General features: G+C 37.4%; 2 protein-coding genes across 6 annotated transcripts; both read right to left on the bottom strand.

Moving 5' to 3' along the window:
* Window positions 1-125: 125 nt before the first annotated feature.
* LOC136268250 (fibrinogen-like protein 1) lies at window positions 126-9,114 on the bottom strand. 5 transcript variants are annotated; one of them, XM_066063533.1, is made up of 2 exons: window positions 8,993-9,114; window positions 126-1,045 (listed from the first exon to the last, which is right to left on the bottom strand). In XM_066063533.1, exon 2 carries the CDS (start codon window positions 1,017-1,019, stop codon window positions 264-266), a length of 756 nt encoding a protein of 251 aa, XP_065919605.1. In that variant the 5' UTR covers window positions 1,020-1,045; window positions 8,993-9,114; the 3' UTR covers window positions 126-263. The 5 variants fall into 5 exon arrangements, with proteins under 5 accessions (XP_065919605.1, XP_065919604.1, XP_065919607.1 ...); XM_066063532.1 differs by lacking the exon at window positions 8,993-9,114 and adding an exon at window positions 2,576-2,748; XM_066063535.1 differs by lacking the exon at window positions 8,993-9,114 and adding an exon at window positions 1,973-1,988.
* On the bottom strand, window positions 9,111-19,883 carry LOC136268246 (exportin-1-like). The gene is made up of 35 exons (XM_066063527.1): window positions 19,807-19,883; window positions 19,698-19,751; window positions 19,416-19,547; window positions 18,977-19,078; window positions 18,857-18,929; window positions 18,749-18,810; window positions 18,650-18,694; window positions 18,486-18,601; window positions 18,302-18,416; window positions 18,217-18,258; window positions 18,081-18,158; window positions 17,971-18,025; window positions 17,838-17,917; window positions 17,653-17,784; window positions 17,558-17,584; window positions 17,299-17,487; window positions 16,982-17,120; window positions 14,796-14,899; window positions 14,249-14,326; window positions 14,099-14,199; window positions 13,939-13,994; window positions 13,806-13,885; window positions 13,667-13,750; window positions 13,017-13,064; window positions 12,876-12,962; window positions 12,715-12,819; window positions 10,663-10,741; window positions 10,502-10,608; window positions 10,325-10,441; window positions 10,128-10,275; window positions 9,984-10,076; window positions 9,788-9,919; window positions 9,553-9,727; window positions 9,411-9,507; window positions 9,111-9,360 (listed from the first exon to the last, which is right to left on the bottom strand). The coding sequence occupies exons 3-35, from the start codon at window positions 19,530-19,532 to the stop codon at window positions 9,211-9,213; spliced, it is 3,213 nt and encodes a 1,070-aa protein (XP_065919599.1). The 5' UTR covers window positions 19,533-19,547; window positions 19,698-19,751; window positions 19,807-19,883; the 3' UTR covers window positions 9,111-9,210.
* Window positions 19,884-20,395: the final 512 nt, after the last annotated feature.

Here is a 20,395-nt window from a genome sequence, read left to right on the forward strand (position 1 = left end):
TTATAGTGATGTAATCTATCACAACAAAGTGCATGATCATGTACTAATTAAGGTGTACAATGAATGATGTGTCATATTGTATGCATCATCTCGTATTGAGAAAATGCTCATGTTCTTTGCCACTCTCACTGTACACCCCTGCCGCTTTAAACTATTGATGTATTTGTTTTAATGTTACATTGTGTTTGTAAGTGAGTTGTAAACAATATACACACAATCTGCTACTGCTATTAATGTTCTCTGTATAATGAGAAGTATATGAGTTACAATGTCTCTAACAAGCAATTGTGAGGTCGTATCTTCATTTCAACCCACCTAGGGTTGTACCACGTACCAGCAAAGAAAAAGAGAGCTCCTTCTGTAGGATAATATTGTGCATTGAGGTTAATGAACCAGCAGTTGTTGTACCACCATCCTCCATTACCCAAGTTAGTTCCGATCCGTACTGCACAATTGGTTGTACTGATGGCATCATTGTCATTATCAAATGTGGTGAATTTTCTGCCACTCAAAGGACGGCCTAAGGTGAAGGGATCAGTGGGAGTTACACCAGTAAACCCATCAATAGTTAGTCGATATTCTTCACTAGCACTTCCAACTTTAAATGTGTTGTAGTGAAGGTAGGATCTGGTGTTGTTGAAAAATTCAAAGTCCACTCTGAGTTCCCATTGACCAGTTTGAGTAAGACAGTTCATAGCTTTTAAACCGTACCAAAATTCACCATCAATCTTTCCAAATCCATTCTCATAATCCCTCCATGGACGATCAAAATTCTCACTACCATCGAATCTTCTTTGTATCACTGTCCATCCTCCAGTTTCACAGAAGGTATTGATACTGTTAAACTGTTGTCCTCCACATAGTAGTTGTGTCTGGTAAACTCCAGATGGTTTAGTGGAGAAATGGAAATAATCGAGATCACAACAACTTTGAATAAACTTGTTCTCCTTTTCACAGCATAGGTTAGCAGTTATTCCAGTGATCAGTATTGAGATGAAGATTATCAAAAATGCCGCCATCTTATTGTCAGTTGATGTATCCTATCCTGCAATGTACACAACATAATCACTGTAATCATTATTCAAACTGATATATAATTTGTAAACATTGTACCATGATGCCATCAACTTTATTATTCATCAAACAGTGAGGTCAGTAAGTAATTTGTGTTGTTAATTATTAAAATGTCACCAGCTAAACTATGCAGCTGAAACCAGCTAATATATTAGTCCCGCGTAGCCAGACTATATACTATTCTTTTGTGTACTTTTCCTGACGCCCACACAAAAGAAAAGTAGTGGTCTGGCTACGCGAGACTACTAATATATGTGACCGGATCTGCGAAAACAGGACACAATCACTTTTTTTTTCGAATTCCTGTTTATTAAATATTTACAATCTACTTATGCACCTATCAATGTTATCCCCCACCTCCCCCCTCCTGGGCGTAGTGGGGGAAATGGTGGGGATTTGACTTTTTGAAAAATCAAATTCTCCACCCACTGGGGAACAACTAGTGGTCAAATCTCCATGTAGTATTGCTGGAATAAACTTTAGGAAACAGATCAATTCTTATAGCTCGCAAGCTAAAGCAAACGCCTAAAATTTCGAACGGTCAAATGCCCCACTAGTGGAGCAAAATTTCTGATCAAATCGGCGAAAATCCCCCACTAATCCCTTAGTAAGCCCGGGAGGGGGGTAGTGGGGCTTAACATTGATAGGTGCATTAGCCAAGTGTACCCTCTGGCAAAGTTTCAGCTTCATATGCCAATAACTTTGGGAGTTACAGTCCTACAAAGTAGCCGGCAACAACAGAAAAATCGATTTGTACAGCAAGTATAGGGAAAACAAGGGGGTGGTACGCGCTGTAGGGAAATCTGGGACCGCGGTCAAAGTCTTGACCGGCCTAAACTTCGCTACTAAGAACCTTTTCAGGGGGCTTTTCCGACCTTTAATTTGGCCGGTGACTTACCGACGATATTTCAGCCCTTTTCGATTGTGGGTTGGAAGCTTTTACCCTTGACCCTTTAATTGGCACGATTTTGATGGCCTTGACCTTTGACCGCGGTCGCACACCCCCTTGGGAAAATAAATAACAGACGTTTACAAAAACGGTTGTAACTTAACGGATTGAGGTACGGAGCAAAAATTTTCCTTTGCTCGCCCTTCTTCGCTGCATACAAAGGCGAAATTAGTGAAGGAAAACCGATCGTTTCGACATGACGTAAACAAACGCTCATAACTTGCGTGTCCTTGGGTCTACTGCAACGAAACAAAGATTTTCCAACTCCTCTTGAGCAGGCGAATAAGATGATATCCAGGTTTTTATTGTTAGTCCCTTCCTTCACTAAAAAAGGGGTTAAAAATTTACGGAATTTTCAATAATACGCAAGTATTTCACCCAATGTATTCAATTATAGATAATTTAGTCATTATGGCCTTACAAGGCATAAAATAGAAGGTGAATACACTTTCATAACTGCATGCACTCAGTCCAGAAGAGTTTGAATAACGATGATAGTTTTATCCAACTGCACTAAACAACACCACAAGTTTACAGTATGGGTAAACTCACAAGCAATGTTCAGAATACTTGTTTTGTCACAGTACTGAGTTGAGTAGCTCTAGATCTGATAATTGAGTTAAGACGATAGTCCATTTATATGTGTTGGAGAGGATGTTAGCATAATCAGTTGTGTATGATTATCTCTGGTTGGCATAATGCCAGGATGTGACATCATCTTGTGTGGTTTCCAGCTATATAATTAGCTATTCTTTCTCTACTTTTAAATATTGTGTGTGCGTGTATGACACAGGTGTTTGTATTTCTCTACTTTTAAGTGTGTGTGTGTGTGTGCTTGCGTGCATACATGCGTGTTTGTGTGCATGATTGTCATGTTGGAGTTTGCATAAATGTGTAAAGTTCAGTACTTGTGGAGTACAGTAAGTGCACCATCTAGAGTTATACATCCTATAGCTAGCTAGCTATCTCTTTGAGAAATAGGCTGTGGGTGTTTACTTGTATTACCACATACCACCTTTTGCAAGTAGCTAAGTTATAAAACTATGTGTACAAAGCTGGTATGAAGTATCTACTACTTTTTTACTAAAGTAGCTGCAAACCACAATAGTTAGGGATCACAATTCTAGGTAAGCGTTGCCAGATCATCTTTCGCTTAGGCCACTTCAACTAAATCTTTTGTTTCTCGGACTGAAGCTAGTTGAAAAGTGGGTCGGTAGGTAGGCATAAATAAAATAATAAAAGGTGGTAATATATATTTTTTTAACTGAAGTTTTGGCAACACGTGTAACTATGGTGTTCGATAACAAACTATTAGTTACATCTAAATGACCAAACGTCCATCCATAGTCTGCTTTTACAACTCTTCTTGTAGTAACCAAGCTCACCCCACGCATAGCAGACATGAATGGCCAACAATACATCAACGCCATAAACGTACGTGATCGAAGATGTGATCTTTAAAAATGAACAAAAACATTTCATTTACAAATTTTATGGGTCAGTCGGGTCCGAGAAACAAGAAATTTAGTTGAAGTGGCCTTAGGTCACACATCAAGAGTTCATAATATTATAGGAAGGGACTCTTGGTTACATATATTCATGTTATTATTTTGTTAATCCTGCAGTTTCACGATTTTCTCAACTCAACAAATCAAGAGACTTCATGGACTTACAAGCAATTTACAACATTAATTTAGCACCTGGACAAATTTAGAGCAAAGTGTTTCCCCAAATGAATTAAAATGTAACCATAATACAACATAATATTGGTCGCTGTACAAATTTTAGGACCACATGACCACAACATTCATCTAATCGGTATACCAATACATGCTTTACACTCATCTGTCACCTCAATACACACCATTAACTGTGGACAACTCATTTTACTTTTGCTGACTTGTGTTGGTCAGAAAGATAATCATACAATGATGAAGGTTTGGGATTTAATGCCCAACAACATCACCCTATAAGCAGCCTCACTTTTCTTTTACAGCCGCAGCTTGGCAGCATTGATTACGTATATATGACAACCCAAAATGTCTGCGGAGTGATCCCAAATCCTTCCAGCAGGTTTCTATTGAATTTTAAAATTACTTTTTTAAAACTGAATTTTCTACTAAACCATAGTTACTGTTCAACACCACTTTGACCTGAGATGTACCTTTTCACCACCACAGCAGCTACAATGTATCTACCGTGTACTTACTTTTGTTCTCCTTTTTGTCTACTGCATAGGTTGTGATTTACATAAACATCATGGGCTATGCACGGTATATAGCTCACAAGAAAAGTCAGTGATATCTGTAGTATAGCTGGTTTGATTGCTGAGGCACTTCTCGCACTATTATTTGTCTGGTGTAGAGGATCCATGCTATACAGGGCCTGTATGAGCTTATGGAATATCTTAAGTAGTTTACATACATACATACATACCAGCTTGTAGTTTATATCTTAAACAGCTGCTTGTAATGGCTAGCACAATATTTACATATATCAGGATGTTTGGCACAATAGTGGGATTGTAGAGTACAAGTCAAGAAGAAGAGGTTCAATACACACTGGTCTTTGTTCTTTAGAATTTTAATGATAGATGCTCTATTGGAGTAGTTGACTGTTCTATTAGAGTATTTCGACTTTTTACCCCTGAAACACCCTCTTGTTGATTCCTAGAACACAAGTGCTGAAGGTCTGTAGGACACCTGGTCCTACAGCCTGTTTAAAGTGTTGGGAACTAGTACGCATATGCTGGTGGTACAATGACTCCTCCTCCACTAAATTTTTAACTACACTACATTAGGGTTGGGTGATACTTTAAATTGTGCTATTTAATGCAATTATTGCAATATTGCATGTAAAAATTGAAACATTATGACAACCAAATAGTTTGAAATCTGCAATGTCAGTATGAGTATTTGTTTTCACTGAGAATTAGTTTACAAACACAACTTCTTTGCTAACAAGTTAACCAATTAATATAGCAAACAAACCATATCAAATATATATGAGGCCCAGAATAGATTCAAATTAGATGATGAGTGTATGCATGCAATAATTATTCCTATACAATACATTGCGAAGGCTAAATACATGCAGTAACAAATTGTATTGTATAGGCACTTGATTAGGTGATATTGGCAATTTATTGAAACATTGTTCAACCCTATCTGTTTGCTAACTTTAAAATGGCACACAAAACATATCAAAAATGCCCTCAGAATCAATCTCATACATAAAAGTTTCCCAGGTTAAAAATAGCATGCACAGTTTTAAATGCTCTTTATTTTAAAACTTTTCCTATAGGGTACATACATTACTGTCCAAAATTCCTATACATAGTCAGTTGAGTCGGCTATTCAACATCCTTTCTTAGACTAAACTTTGCATGTTTTTAAATAGCATACTCAACTTTCAAATATAATCTCAAAAATTCTAAACTCCACAACCAGCAGAAATACCCTCAGATTTAATGTCAAAAAGCTGGGCTTCATTTTAAAATGTTTTAAATGGCTAATATGGAATACGCTACACTCGCAGTTAAATTTTTTATCCATCCTAATGTTAGTGCCTTGTGGTATCATGCAACCAATGCAATGCCTCATGCAAATTGTTCATTTTAACACATTCTTCACATACACACTACACTATTAATAGAACTGTGTGCATGCATGAGGAACACTCATGCACGGGAAGATTTTCAAGAGGATTAATTGACTGAGGACTCAAGAAACTGGACAAGTATATTTTCAGGAGGTTCAGATCGAATACTCTAATGGAGTAGTCAATTACCCTAATAGAACAGTCACATTTATTGTACCAATAGTCTAAAATCATATATCAGTGTTTAAGGCTTAAAATGTTTCATGTCATTCATGTCTGTTTTATGCTTCAAACTTAAATAGCCCCACCTCTTAACCCTTTAGCCTGCTCCTGATACTATGCCAAGCATAAGCAACTTATAGTATATCAATCAATTCCTAACATATTTTTGGTGAAAATTGCTATCTCAGAATACATAATTTAAAACTTCCTGGGGAGATTATAGATTTAAGTGTGCATGCAATAGAAAATTTGGAAACATGTCACCAAAATTCCTGGAGCTGCCCTTGCTCATGTATGCATCAAACTCTACCAATCGTAGCATCTGGCTTCACCAATAATCAACACTCATGACACAGCTTTGATGAACTAGTCTGGCAACTATATTTCAAGTGTTTAATATACATTCTTGTGAACTTGGACAAGTATAGCTAGCTAGCATGAAGAAAGTGTAGCTGTATCGTTATCATATAAGCAGGTTTTCAAGGGGAGGGAGTGCTAAGCTAGTGGGCATCTGTAGTAGGGGCTAAGAAAAGTTGCAGCTGGATAAGCAGAGCACCAACCTATTTTGCTTATACAGTAGCTATCTGTATAATTAGAATTCAGCAATACTATAAGTGGGTACACAAATAGTGTGATAAGCACACTCAGCATCAGCATGTGATCATGTTCTGGTAATAAAGATACAATCTAGAGGCATTTTGGGTTGATTGTAGTTGTCTATTACACTGCTTAGAGTGTACATCAAGTCAACCAGACACAATACAGTATTTACAGGCAGTTGGTTGATACAATCAGTAGTGCAGTGTGAGAAGCACACTCCTAACACCATTGCTGTGCACCTCTTTCCTTGTAGCTATGTCTGCAGCTTTAGAATTGCTGCTGTTATGTTGAACTATTGCTTACCAGCTAATAGTAGCTATCTATGTATTTTCTTTATTACTGGTCATTAATACAGACAAGCATGGGGCTGTAATCTGTTACATGCATATTTTAGCCCTCATTATGGATGCCTCTAGCTTAGCACCCCTCCCCTCTTGGGAAATCCTAGACTCACTCCTGAAGTAGCTATGGTAAAGTTAGTCACTGCATGCATGGAATTCTGCGGATCGCCTTTGTTTTCAGGTATGTTCTACTCATTATATACATTATAAATGAAGAACAGAATGAGAAGCATCTCTACAATCAATCGAAAATTATGGACAATTCTTGTGACCACCAGCTGAACTGAAGCCATCATGCATTTACCACTAATCAACATCTATGTGGTAGTGGAGTTAGTTAGACAGTCAGTCAGTCAGTCAACATAAAATAATTCTGTTAAAATGGAGATTTTTGAAAATTTCATAGCAACTTGTTCAGGGTCACTTTTAAAGACATTTGTGGGCTTGGCTACTGTTTTTTTTTGGGTGATCAAGAGCCCAAACCTCTGCTACCGTAGTGCGTGATACCTCAATTTTTTACAGAAAACTTCTTCTCTGTAGCTAGTCTGACATCCTTTGCAAAAATAATGTAAGGGTCTGGTGAAATAGAGATCCCATATCATTTCTAACATAGAAATTCTGTACTAGCCAATTAATGACAACACAATGCTTTAATTCAAATTTGCTGGCTTCAATGCCATAATAGGCTTTTCTTTACTGCACTTATCTGTATTTTGTGCTTGCATGAATGCTGCTCCTCCCCTGGACACTTGCCTGACCTGAGGGGCATCTAATATAAAAAATTATTCTAATTTGAGGCCAATAATTATCTGCAGTTACATACACCATTCCTTTGAAATGATAATTAATTATGTGATCTGTGTTTCACCAGACCCGGAGACTATCTACTCCCTGGTCTGAAATATTGTTTATAAATTCAATTGCTTAGCCAGCACGTCAGTCTCCCACCTCGGACAGCTTCAAACAGGTTTATACATTATACACAATATGTACTTAAAATTATAACAAATAATATCCTAGGCATACCACAACAGCCCTTTACTTTCTCAAAGCCTAAAATAACTATATACTCTAATAGAACAGTCATAGCTGTACTGAAGAGTTGTTGACTTCAACAAAAACTGAATTCTCTAGCCATTGAATGATCATGTGTTCTGTATGAAGTGTCCCACAGCCCCCCCTAAACATACCTCTGGTACAGGAAAAATGGATGCTTACAGTTTTTGACCAACATGAAATATCATTGGCAAGGAATATCTTCACTTTTAACCACTTCAGTATATTTCATGCCACCTTGTGGGTAAGGCAAAACCTGTTGTGTGGTAGTGGATGGCACTAGGGATGCGGCAATTATGCCGGCATAATTTCGGGAATAATAGTAACATGTGGGAATCAGGAATTATATTATAAAGCTTTAATAGTGAAAATCTGCAGATTGCACAATTCTGTTTAAAAGATTGAGATACTCTAATAAAGCAGTCAGAAACTCTAATAGAACAGTCACTGAATATTATTTACTTTAATAATACTCTAATACAGCAACCAGCTAAAGAATTTAAGACTATTTGAAGCTTAAAGATCAATAAAAATGGTCTGATACAGCAATAAACTGGCATTATTAGCCAATTGTGGTGGCATAATGGGCAATTCTCAAAAGCATAATAGGTGATTTTTTGAGCACTGCTCAAAAGCATAATGCTCAATTTTTGGAGCATAATAGCCTCATGCCTAGATGGCACACAGCTGATTATGACGACTCCAGCTAGCAAAATTACTAGCATCACAATATAGTGGGTACATCTAAATTGTGAGACTACTAGACATAGTAGTTGATGATGTGTAACTTCAGTTCTTAAGATTGAAAGTCAGTTAGGTCTTGAATAATCTGACTACTCCCTTAGAAAAGAATCTCATATGTACTACATAGACCCTACATTGGTGATATTCAGCTTCCATTTAACACAACTGCATGTTGTAGAGGCAACAACACACTACTTACATTCATGTATGTGCATGGCAGTTGAAAAGTTGGCACTACAGTGAATCCTTACAAACCTCAGTTATCTGAACACCAAAAGCCACGTGACCATTCTATTAGAGTATTTTGTCATCAGTGTTGACTTTATTATAAATGACTGCTCTGTTTTAGTCAAATGAAGGTGTGTACAAATAAGAGCACATCAGTTATTCAAACAATTTCACTTACCTGAACACTTTCAGCTAACTATAAGAACAAAGGTGTTCAAGATCCACTATTGAAATTAACAAGTCACAAACTTTACAAGAACGTGCATGTTACTGGTTACGTTAACAGCTTAAAGAACTCAGTGATATAATTCCATAAAATTTTTCTACAAGTAATTCAGTGCAGTGTTCCAGTATTAAAAAAAAGCAAATGAGAATAGCTATGAAGGTGATGGTGTATTATTCTTGTTGCATGTCATCCGGTCTGTCATGTGGATTGATGATGCCAGGAACAGCTAACATTTTGTTGCGTTTCTCCTCAGCTGCTTGTTGTAGTTGTACCTCTCTCTCCTCCAGATATAAATTTGTGATATCATCACCAGCGTGTTCCTGTTATAAAATAATTGCAAATCAATGCTATATATATATATATGTTTTACCTTTATTTCTGCTAAAAAGTCCCTCAAATGATTCTTAAAAGCAGGAATGTTATCATTAAGTTCAAACAGCCCAATTATCGTCACTTTAATCTGTCCACTAAAAAAAAAAGAGTACAATCTGTAAAGCCATAATGGTTTTTACTCTTGTAAGTGAGGGAAGGCTTGTTTCAATAGTTTTGCCATTGAAGTTTGTACAAACATCAAATTGTTCATCCCATTGTTACTGGGATCAGCAGCATCAAATAGAGGAGCCGTTACTTTGCTGTTCTCAATAACACTCATCATATATGCTAGGATAGTAGCGTGCTGTGTCAAATCTATGAGAGAGAACAAACAAGATCATATTAAGGGGGAGGGGCTCATGATGTGAAACATACTTCCTGCATGTGAAGAATCAGTGATTACGGAGAACATGTGTTCAATAAGCTCGAGGAGATAACTCTGATAGAAACTCTGTGCTACAGTGCTAGTCTCAACGTTGTGCAGAAGTTCGAGCAAAATCTGCAACCCTGATGGAAATAGCATATGCACACAACACATAACATACTGCAGCAGCCAATTCTTTAAGCGTACCTATTTCAGCCACATTTCTCATTGTGTGTTTGAATCCCCAAATTATTGAATCAAGAAACACTTTAAATTGTGGTGCAGATAATAACAGTAATGCTACAAAACACAGCAATAAATTTGTTGAAAATACACTAAACAGTAACTAACCATCAAAGCAGTACATGTTAATGCTCTGTAACATTTTGAAAAAGTTTATTCGGTGATCAGGGAACTCCTCAAGGTCCTTGTTTATCATATCCAGTGTACACTCAAACAAAGCATCAAGAATATGAGGCACGCTCTCTGTCACTTGTGCCTGATAACACCATACACAATACACATAAAATACTAACAACGTTTCTAACTTTGTCTATAATGCTGGTAATAGTGCTAAGAACTTCAGGCTCACGAGCAGATGGGACATTCCTCTTGTAATCTAACAGAATAGCATCCAGCAATGGTGGAAGAAAATGTTCCTTAATCTGTGAAGATATGACATATACACATTACACTGAGCTGTACAATCATCTACTACCCCTCACCATGACTGGGTCTTGGCTGTGAGACACCCAACAAGAAATTAGCTTTAGTGTTTCTTTCTTCACCACTCGCATGCTGGCTATTAGTGGCTGCTTGATCACCAGATTGCCTATAGCCACACCCCTTGCATGTGTACGTGCAAATATTGGCTGAAAAAGCTCACCATGTAGTGTGACTGCTTGTGATATGTTCTCACTCAAACACTTGTAGACGTTTAGCATATCAAGGTAGATCTTACCAAGCTGTGGACAGTAAAAGACAAGGACACTATATACTACACATGCTGTAGACTTTGAATGTCTGAATTGATTGACCAAATGTTCAGTTGTCTAACACGAAGTGACTGTTGTATCAGAGTACTGTCAAAAGTGTATGTTCTATTAGAGTAAGTGTATGAGCTTTATCTGAACACTTTTTGGCTGCTCTATTAGAGTATTTTGATCATGGCTTCACAAACAAGTACACAAAATTGTTTGGAATTTTCAACCAGAGTGGGGACCATAGCACATCGATAAAAAGTTTTGAAACAAGCTGGAGTAGAGCATGATATTAAATCACAGTAAAAAAATAAGAAGTGTTATATCCCTACTGTGTTCCATTATGGTACCTTGAGCATACTCTTGTCCCTACTCTAGTTGCAAAATTTTGTGTACTTGTTTGTTAACTTTTTTTTGTAAAATAAAATTATTATGACTGGTGAACCCACGCATACCACATCAAAAGAAAGAAATGGTGTCACGTGCCCCAGCTACCAATTATCGTCTGAAAAGTGGAGTATCCATTAAGCTTTGTTGTCAGCTATGTTCAACCTGTTACACAGCATTACGAATCAAGAACTGTTCGAAAAGCATCTCTGCAATCAAAGCAGCCACTACGAAGAGAAGCCATCACGTGCTAGGGCTGAGCGCTACTACCGTTTTACCGATATATTGTGATATTTTTAAAGTATCGATATCATGATATTTTGTTATTAACTATCATGATACCATGCCTGTACATTATGCACCTATCAATATTTAGCCCCACTACCCCCCTCCCGGGCTTACTAGGGGATTAGTGGGGGATTTTGACCTGATTTGATCTGAAACTCTGCCCCACTAGTGGGGCATTTGACCGCTCGAAATTTTAGGCGTTTGTTTTAACTTGCAAGCTAAATGAATTGACCGGTTTCCTAAAGTGCCTAACAGCCATACTACATGGAGATTTGACCACTAGTCGTTCCCCCATGGGTGGAGAATTTGATTTTTCAAAAAGTCAAATCCCCACCATTTCCCCCACTACGCCCGGGAGGGGGTAGGTGGGGGATAACATTGATAGGTGCATTACTGTCATTTAAAACCCATTTGTTATGCAGTAGTTGGCTAAGAATCCTTGTAAATGATAAAGTCCACCCATCTGGTTTCCCCTGCAGAGAGGTGTGAACACCATAACAACCTCAAAGCATGTGTTAAAATAACTGTTACTGTAAACAAGGATGATAGTGGCTAGTTTGCTATCACCTATAAGGACTTCCTGCAATGCTGAGCAATACATTATGTGGCACCAGCTATGATTTGACTTATTTGTAAGTATTGTGAACTATTCAGTATCGTGAATAGTGGCTTTAGTATTGATCGTGATACTAAAATGGCAGTATCGCTCAGCCCTATCACGTGCTACCACCAAATTGACACCTTTTGCTGTCAGCAAAGATGAATGAGACACAAAGGAGGACACGGGTAAGTCCACGAAGAATGCATTGTATGTACTGTAGTATGCCAAAAGGCATGTGTCCGGCTGAAGTGACGTCGAACAGTGAAAAAATCAAACTCGTAGCCTTAGCTGTTATCGAGTGAAGGTAACAGTCAGTCAGTAGAAAATTCCGTTTAAAAAAATCCGTAGTAACTTGTTGAAGCGTTTCGGGTGATCTGAAAGCTTTGTTTGGGCTTAGTTCACCTAAACCAATACTGCCTCATTGTTGTCAGGGAAAATTGAGGCTGGTTTTTGGGTGATGTTTTTTTGTGGGCCACGCTTGGTTCCTACTATACAGTACAATAGTACTGTACTGTAGTACTGTACTGTATGATTTTGTACTGCTTTGACTGCCTCAATGATAGCTATAACAGAACTTTATGTACATGCAGTAAAAATAAAGTTCTACACAAAAACAACATTTTAATGTCTGTAACCTCAAACATGAAAACACAAAATTCACTGTACTGTATACCATGCACACCTGTGTCACAAATGGATGTCCAGTTGATGAACAAGCCCTGACATTGGTCTTCAAAATGTGTCCCAGTTGTTTAATAGTCTCTGCATTTTGTAATTCATTCACATCCTAAACAAACATTGGGGGTACTCCCACAAAACCACATACAGCTGTCCCACACATACCTGAGATGCCTTGGCTATTATATTATCCCATATTTGATTGGGTAGTGCCATGTACTTCTCTACCAGCCTTTCCTGTACAACCTGATCCTAAACAGGTCCAACAAGTTTACTGTGTGTATGTCCCATACAGAAATTGCTTACCAACTGTGCAGCAATCATGTAGCCAACTGCTTCATAAAAAGTATGAACCTATATTAGTGGAATTGAAATATGATGTACGTAATTATGAATGCAGTGATACCAAACACATACAAATATTTGAGGGGCATAAATTCATGGACTTTGTGGCTGCTTGGTTGCCCTAAAAAAGTAAATACTCAAAAAGTTGTGATTATCAGGATTTACTACCGTATAGAGGGGTAATTTTCTTGGATATTTCATGGATTGGCAGCTATCTGCAAAAAATTTTCCCTCAAAAAATGCAGCTTGGTAAAAATGATAAATAATGACCCCAAGATGCAAAAAATTTCCCCTTGGATATATCCCACCATATGGTATATTAATAGGCAAGCTGCAAGAACGATCCTCAAAAATGAAAATCCTGAAATTTGTTTGTCCACAATATACCATATAGCTGGAAAGTTTGGTGAGAGGAAACCTTTGTGGATTTGCCGTGATAGGATTTTGGTGAGAAAAAGTTTGGCAAATTTTCTAGTAGCTAATACAGATTTGCATTTGACAAACAAAATTTGGCGGATTTCAGTTTGGCAAAACACCACTCAATTGCCAAATTCACCAAAGTAAATTTGTGCGTATACAGTAAGTGATATAGCACCTATGATGTACACAACCTGATGTGGCTGTAGATCACATATTATAGAACTAATATTGTTGAGTATCTCCTCTATAAACGGAAGATTTTCATTGGGCTGCATCTGTGGACAATTGTAGTATCATAATATACACTAATAGCTGCTAGTAGCATCTTACCACTACAAAATGTCTTTTACATTTCTGTGAGATCTTTATAAAAGTGTCACACGCCATGTCCTGTACACCATCATGTGTTTCTGATGTATAGTAATGTATTTGTACCATACACACTACTGCAATGCTTGCTTACCATGCATGAATTCAAACAGTTTATTGACTACTGTCTTGAGAAACTTCCAGTGAGCCCTACAGAGGAAAATGGGTTCATGTTATGTTGTACAATACAGTGTGACAACTTGATGTAGTGATTTATTATATCCAAGAAAACACTCAATACACACAATATTTACCGGAGAAATCTCGGGTACTGGCCGACTATGTACATGATATTAGAGGCAACAATTGCCTTGTTGTCTTTACCACGTTTCATCTCACAGAGGCCCAGCAATTCCTATAAACAATCATTACATGGTGAGCTGGAGAGCAACACATCACAAAACCTTGATTACTGTGACCAGAAATCGCTTCTCATCTTCCTCATGCATAGCACCACTGATTGATCCAATAGCCCAACACAGCTATAGGAAGATTATATCACAATTATTAACCACAACGTATGCATAGTGAATGAGTGCATGCAATGTGTGAGTAGTTAAACACTTCTAAGTACAACTAAAAGAAACAAAAATTGTTCTGGCTGGAAATTAAATAAGCCTGTTCACAAACTTAAATGTAAGGCTAGTCAAGTCATGATGAATAGTTTAAACTACACAATACACTACTGCTGTCTTCTGATAATCTTCTTGGTTGTTGGATTAAATACAGTGAAGATCAAGCTTAAATTCTGCACGCACATCAAAGGAAGTTGTTCAGGAGCAGTAGAAAGGAGTTGTCCAATCTTCCTGATCAGCAACATGGGTCTTTCCCCTAAGATCTTGTTATACCCAGTGCAGTGCATGCATAGTCTGTACACATGTATATGTGTGCACATGTGTATGCAAGCACGTGTGTAAACAGTGTTGCTCATGTGCTAACACAACAACTAACAGTATTGAGATTCTTCCAAGACCATTCTGAGTTATCGACCTGTCGGTATAACTTCTGCGTCATCAATTCTTCTGTATCCGCATAGTCCAAGTGAGTCAAATAAACTGTGTGCACAAATGGTCTTTAAGCATCCATCCATCCACACACGCATACAATTACTCCCCAGGGATACTACAGTTACTGGGGGTGGTCATTAAATAGAACACTGTCATCAAGCTTTTAAATAAGAACAAAACTCTTCACTGATCCTTAGAGTAAATCTTCAGATAAGCATCTTTACTGGTGACTGCCATTGCAGAAAGCTTTGGTTAGACTTCAAACAGAGTGCATGATTCAGCATATGCCTCAGTTACACGTAATATCACAATAGTATGTTTCAATTCCAAATACTATTATATATCGTAAGTAGACTAATGAACCTTGCAGTGAACAGAGAAGGCCCATGGGTTGAAGATAAAGCATGCTAAGCAGTATTATTTTGTGAACATGTGACTATTGCAAGTTCAGGTATAAAATATGCAGCAAAAAAAATCACATGATTACTAGGAATCAAAATTTTAATTATTCTTGTAAAAAAGTACTTCAACAAAGCATCAGCATCCCAGTATCGATATTGATATTTTCTTACTTGTATCACCCACCAGTTTCTAGGGAAGAAAGCTTCTGTATTATCTAAAATATGTGAGTGGTATTGGAGCAGGGTTGCGAATTGAGAATTAAGGTTTTATGTTACAGTGGGTTTTAGGTCCCTTTGTGCACGTCGCCATGTTTCAGTCTGGCTTAAGCTTTGTTCATTGTGCCCTGCTTTAGAATAGATTCCCTATTTTTTGTTAGGCATTATATGCAACAAGCTTCACGTTAACTGACACCAAAAGTATTTTCACATGCTCATTAAAATCCTGTAGCATTGTTGTTCAATATCTAATGGCAGGCAGTGCCTGCTTGTCCAAACGTGTTGACAACTAAAGTATCTTTTAACCAAAATTGTGAGGCAACTTGCCACAAGTACTAATTATAGTAGCAAATTACAACTAAAATAACCATTACCATATATGTACAGAAAGGGTGCAAATTCCACGACTGGTTTCTCATGAAGGATACAATATACAATTAAGACTGTTGTCAATAATATTTGTACATGTAGGATAATTCCCAGAACAAGAAATTATACACATGCTTCAAAACAAAAATTAATTAATAACATGACAGAACATCCTACTTTGTCTTCAAGCATCTATTATGCATGTGCCCTATTGACATCTATGTGCAATCACCAAACTGACATGGAACATAGTTAACAAATTATCTATTCACTATGAACAATAGTAGCCATGCAAATCACCCAAAAGTAATGGTTAATGTCACATGACTATACAAGCCACCAAGTATCCATGGTACATACATAGACAACCACAAGCAGCATCCATTAATGAGTGGGAATCTGGTATACCACAAAGAATACTACAAAGTGTATTTCTAATCAAGACATAAAGTGATAAAATCAATCACCATGTAAACTTAGTTTGGTAACACCTAACCCTTCACATGAACATACTATATACACTGACTAGCTGATCAGGATGAAAAATCTGTTCAATTTGCTGATATGCACAAGCATATTCATATTGAACTTCTCCAAAGGCTAAGAGTTATAAGGAATTAAAACATGATGCAATAAGGTAACGTTGAAAGGCTTCTATAAACACAAGGTCTTTATGTTCCTCAAACCTTTATGTTCACGCAAAAGGTCAGGCACCACCAGACTAGTAAACTCTAAAACAGCCCATTTTATTCTGCAGACTTTGCTTGAAACAGATTGTTAATGATAATCCACTAGCTCTAGTAATGCTAGAGACACTACTATCAGTTGATAATGCTCTTCCTTATAAACCACAAAAGTTGCACATGCAGTAATCAAAAATATTCATAAAAAGTGTACCAGACTAGCAATACACGGCTAATCCCAACAACTTAGTCATAAACATGCTATTGTGAGTGGGCAAGGGTGTAGCATAACATGATGTTGTTAAGATTCTGTTTCAAATCCAGCCACTCTGCAGAATAAATTAGGCTCAAAACCAAAATTAGTTTAGGACACAACACATACAATATTATCATATGAGACTACCATAATACTACACAAACATTATATATATGGGATACACTGTACATGCACATTTTTTTACCAAGAGTCTCTCTCATGCTCTTGTACATTGTGATGGCATAAGTGTCCTTCATGAACTCCCTGACTGCCTCCCCTTGATCATTCTCCACCACCAACACTTCTTCTGGCTTCACCATATGACTGATCATGATCAACCGAACCTGCAAACATAAACCCATAATCAAAACTATATGATGTATTGTGTATGCATTGCAAGGAAATAACAGTGTTACATGAATGAATCTCATGAAATGTAGCTCCAATACACAAAATTCTAGACCCGCTACCCACAAGAATGGACCATAAATTTATCCTGTTGAAGAATACATATTGTATTACCTTTGACAGTACGTGGAGGTAGATTTGTCTTCGTGGAGGAATGGCCTGGGCCGATAGCATCAATGGCGATGTTGTTGAGAAAGGATTCTCTTGATAGAGATTAGCTGCTAAGCTATTCCAGTACTCCAAACAAATCTTGAAAATCTCTTTTTCATCAACATCAGAAATTAGTACCAAATAGTGCAAAGCCTACAGAAAAAAGAGAAAGCATTTTCATAAGATAATTTAAAATGGTTTTATCCATCATTAGCACACTCACTTCCATTAGAGCATCTCTCAGTTCACTCTACAATAGTACGGGTACACAAAATCCCATTCAATCACATTATATAATATATGAAAATGAGGTTGTACCGTTCGTTCTAACAGTTGTCCATGCTGTGTCAAGAAAGTGGTTAGAAAAAGAGCTAGATTCTGTATAAAGTTCTGTTCATCGTCTTGTCCACTCTTGTAAGCATCTTTAATGTTTGTAGTAAGTGGCAACATCTGTAATTGAAGTTGACACATCACAAAAAACATTCAAAGTGATCTTTAAGCACCTGTTTCAGCTGCACTAATAACAGATTGAAGGTAGTGCACAATTCATCTGTGTACTGGTCTGGTCCAACACTGACTGCAGCTATAAATTCAAATTTTCTGTAATTCACTAATTAAAATGAAATACAGACAAACCAATTTCAGTGAGGCATTTCAGTGTCACATTTCTGAATGTGGGTACATTCAAGAACTATATGAGTGTAGATAGACCATTACAGAACAGAAATGTTCCAAAATTACATTACCTTTAAAATGAGTGTACTTATCAATTTGGTTTCAAAAATGTAGCCCAGTGGAATCCAATTTAAGAATCTCAGTAACGTCTAATATATACAGACAGATTCAACCTTTGCAATCAACTAAATTAAGAGGTTTACATACTTCTAATGTTGCACCAACAAGAGAAAGGCTTTGGGAACTTTCCTATAGAAGATACATGAGCTGTGTAGACAATTTAGCTACTCACCATTACAAAGTTACACAATTGAAATATTTCTGAAAATTCTCCACACATGGTGTCCTTTAGGTGTTTGGCCTTTGCCTGTGTCATTTGACCACTTGAGAAGTCAAACACTTCTTCACTATAGCAAACACACACACACACACATATATATATATTAAGGTACAAAAGAATAAGTGTTCTCACTTACCTCAACAGTTTTAACACGGTCATGTTGTTCTGACAAAGTGATTCACTAGTCTTGCTTGCTCCAACAATTTCACTTATAAATGTTGGCCAATTGTGGGGCCATTCGTATTTCACTATCTGCAATACAATAATTATTATGAATGTTTACAAATAAGAGCTGCATACCTGCACTAATATCATATCCAACTTGCCACAGTACGTCTTTTCTGACTACAATTTTATTCATTCATGAACAATGTTATCACAATAAACATGCTCTCTCACTTCTGACATATTTGGGTTTGCAGAGTGCTTTATCACAAGTCCAACAATAAATTTCTTGATGCCTAACAGACACACATGTAAACATGCAGCTATTGACTTATGAGATACCTTCACACTGCTCTCTTGGAAGAGCTTTCCATCTTGTTTTAATAACATCTTCCAGCAATTGTAGAGCAAAATACTACAAGAGGATTTAAGTAATCTGGATTGAACTAAGACAAGTTGTACCTTTGTTTGTAGGTTATTTGAATATGCTAAGATGGCGTCCACTTTAGTCCAGGAATCAGGGTGTTCCTTTAACTGAGTTAGCACTTGCTGCGAAACTTGTTGCTGTTAAAAAAGAAAAACAAGACATGATATTATCAAGAGTAGGATGTGAGGCTCTCCTACAAATACTATGAACTCTTGGCTATGATTTGTCAATAAGGAGGTCAATGACTTAATGCCAACAGAAGCCTGTACAATACATTGTCAACAAAAAAGCCCTACAAAAACCAGAATGACCTTTCAATTACCCTGACAACTCATGACTTCACTGACTAGCTAATCTAGTTTCCATTACAAAATCTAGTTTCCATACAAATGCAACGCGCGCCCTATATGCGCTTGCTGAACTGGGAGAACTATGGAGCCTAAAGAGAATATATTCCTATAGATCTAGCTGTACCTGTTGCCCAAATCCACTGTAGAATTGGTCCACGACTTTGTCCAATAAGGTAATATCGAACTTCTGGTTGAAGTCCAGCAGCTGCATGGCTTGCTCTGGAGTAACTTCGGCTGCCATGGCACCTGTGTAGCTCTAGCAGTAGGGAGATATATCGTGAATACAATCGGATTATATTTCATTTCACCATCCTTAAGCAGCTTTAAAGCCGCCCTCCAGATTTAGTTCATATCCGACATAAAGCACATCTTGTGAGGCGCGCTTACTGTAATTGTAAATTCTTACCTGGCGTTTCTTTGTTTGATACTTCGTCTTGGCTCGATAGTCTTTCAAATTGCTCTACAAAACACAAGGAAGGTAAAATTAGTGATATAAACGCGAATAAACAGCATACAATTTATAATCACCAACTTCCTATTCCGCCATATTGGAAATACATAAAACTGGTTTTGCTGGGTCAACAGGTTCGGGCAGCGTTGCTCAGTTCGGAACGGGATTATCACGAGGTTGTCTGTTCAAGTTCTACTGTTGCAGAGAACCTGTGTAAAGTTTATTTCTTGTTCAGTTCTGGTGCATTTCTTTCGAGGCGGATTATATGGACCGGTTTTTATATTAAAGGAGTGTGCGCTTTTCACACATATCCGCCAAAGAACTTCCCACTGAAACAAGAACAAGTTTATTCCAAATGGGGATATAATGGGTGTTTCTAATTTGTAGGCAGGAATATGCACGCCTCCCTCACTAGTCACTTCTATACTGTCTGGCTGTTGAAACACTTGCCAACTGGGGTCAAGGGGCTTTTTGCAATCAGCATCCAACATTTGTGAAGGCTAATTTGTTAGCAATGGTTGATCAAGACATCAAAGTCGGTGAAATCAAGCAAAATTTCAATGATAAAACTTCAGTTACAAGTGTATCAACCATGGACAGTGTGAAAGTTACCATATACCCCTTGTTTTGTCTCTAGCCTTGCACAAATAGAC

This window comes from Dysidea avara, chromosome 10, assembly GCF_963678975.1.
Source record: "Dysidea avara chromosome 10, odDysAvar1.4, whole genome shotgun sequence".
In the NCBI taxonomy this organism is placed as follows: Eukaryota; Metazoa; Porifera; class Demospongiae; order Dictyoceratida; family Dysideidae; genus Dysidea; species Dysidea avara.

What these genes read in the sequence shown, in the direction of transcription:
- LOC136268250 (XM_066063533.1), bottom strand. Translation starts at nt 1,019, where the DNA reads ATGGCGGCATTTTTGATAATCTTCATCTCAATACTGATCACTGGAATA.
- LOC136268246 (XM_066063527.1), bottom strand. Translation starts at nt 19,532, where the DNA reads ATGGCAGCCGAAGTTACTCCAGAGCAAGCCATGCAGCTGCTGGACTTC. An exon ending in TCCAAGAGAGCAGTGTGAAG is followed by an intron (nt 18,811 to 18,856) that starts GTATCTCATAAG and finishes TGTGTCTGTTAG; the next exon opens with GCATCAAGAAATTTATTGTT. An exon ending in GAAATGCCTCACTGAAATTG is followed by an intron (nt 17,918 to 17,970) that starts GTTTGTCTGTAT and finishes TTGAATTTATAG; the next exon opens with CTGCAGTCAGTGTTGGACCA.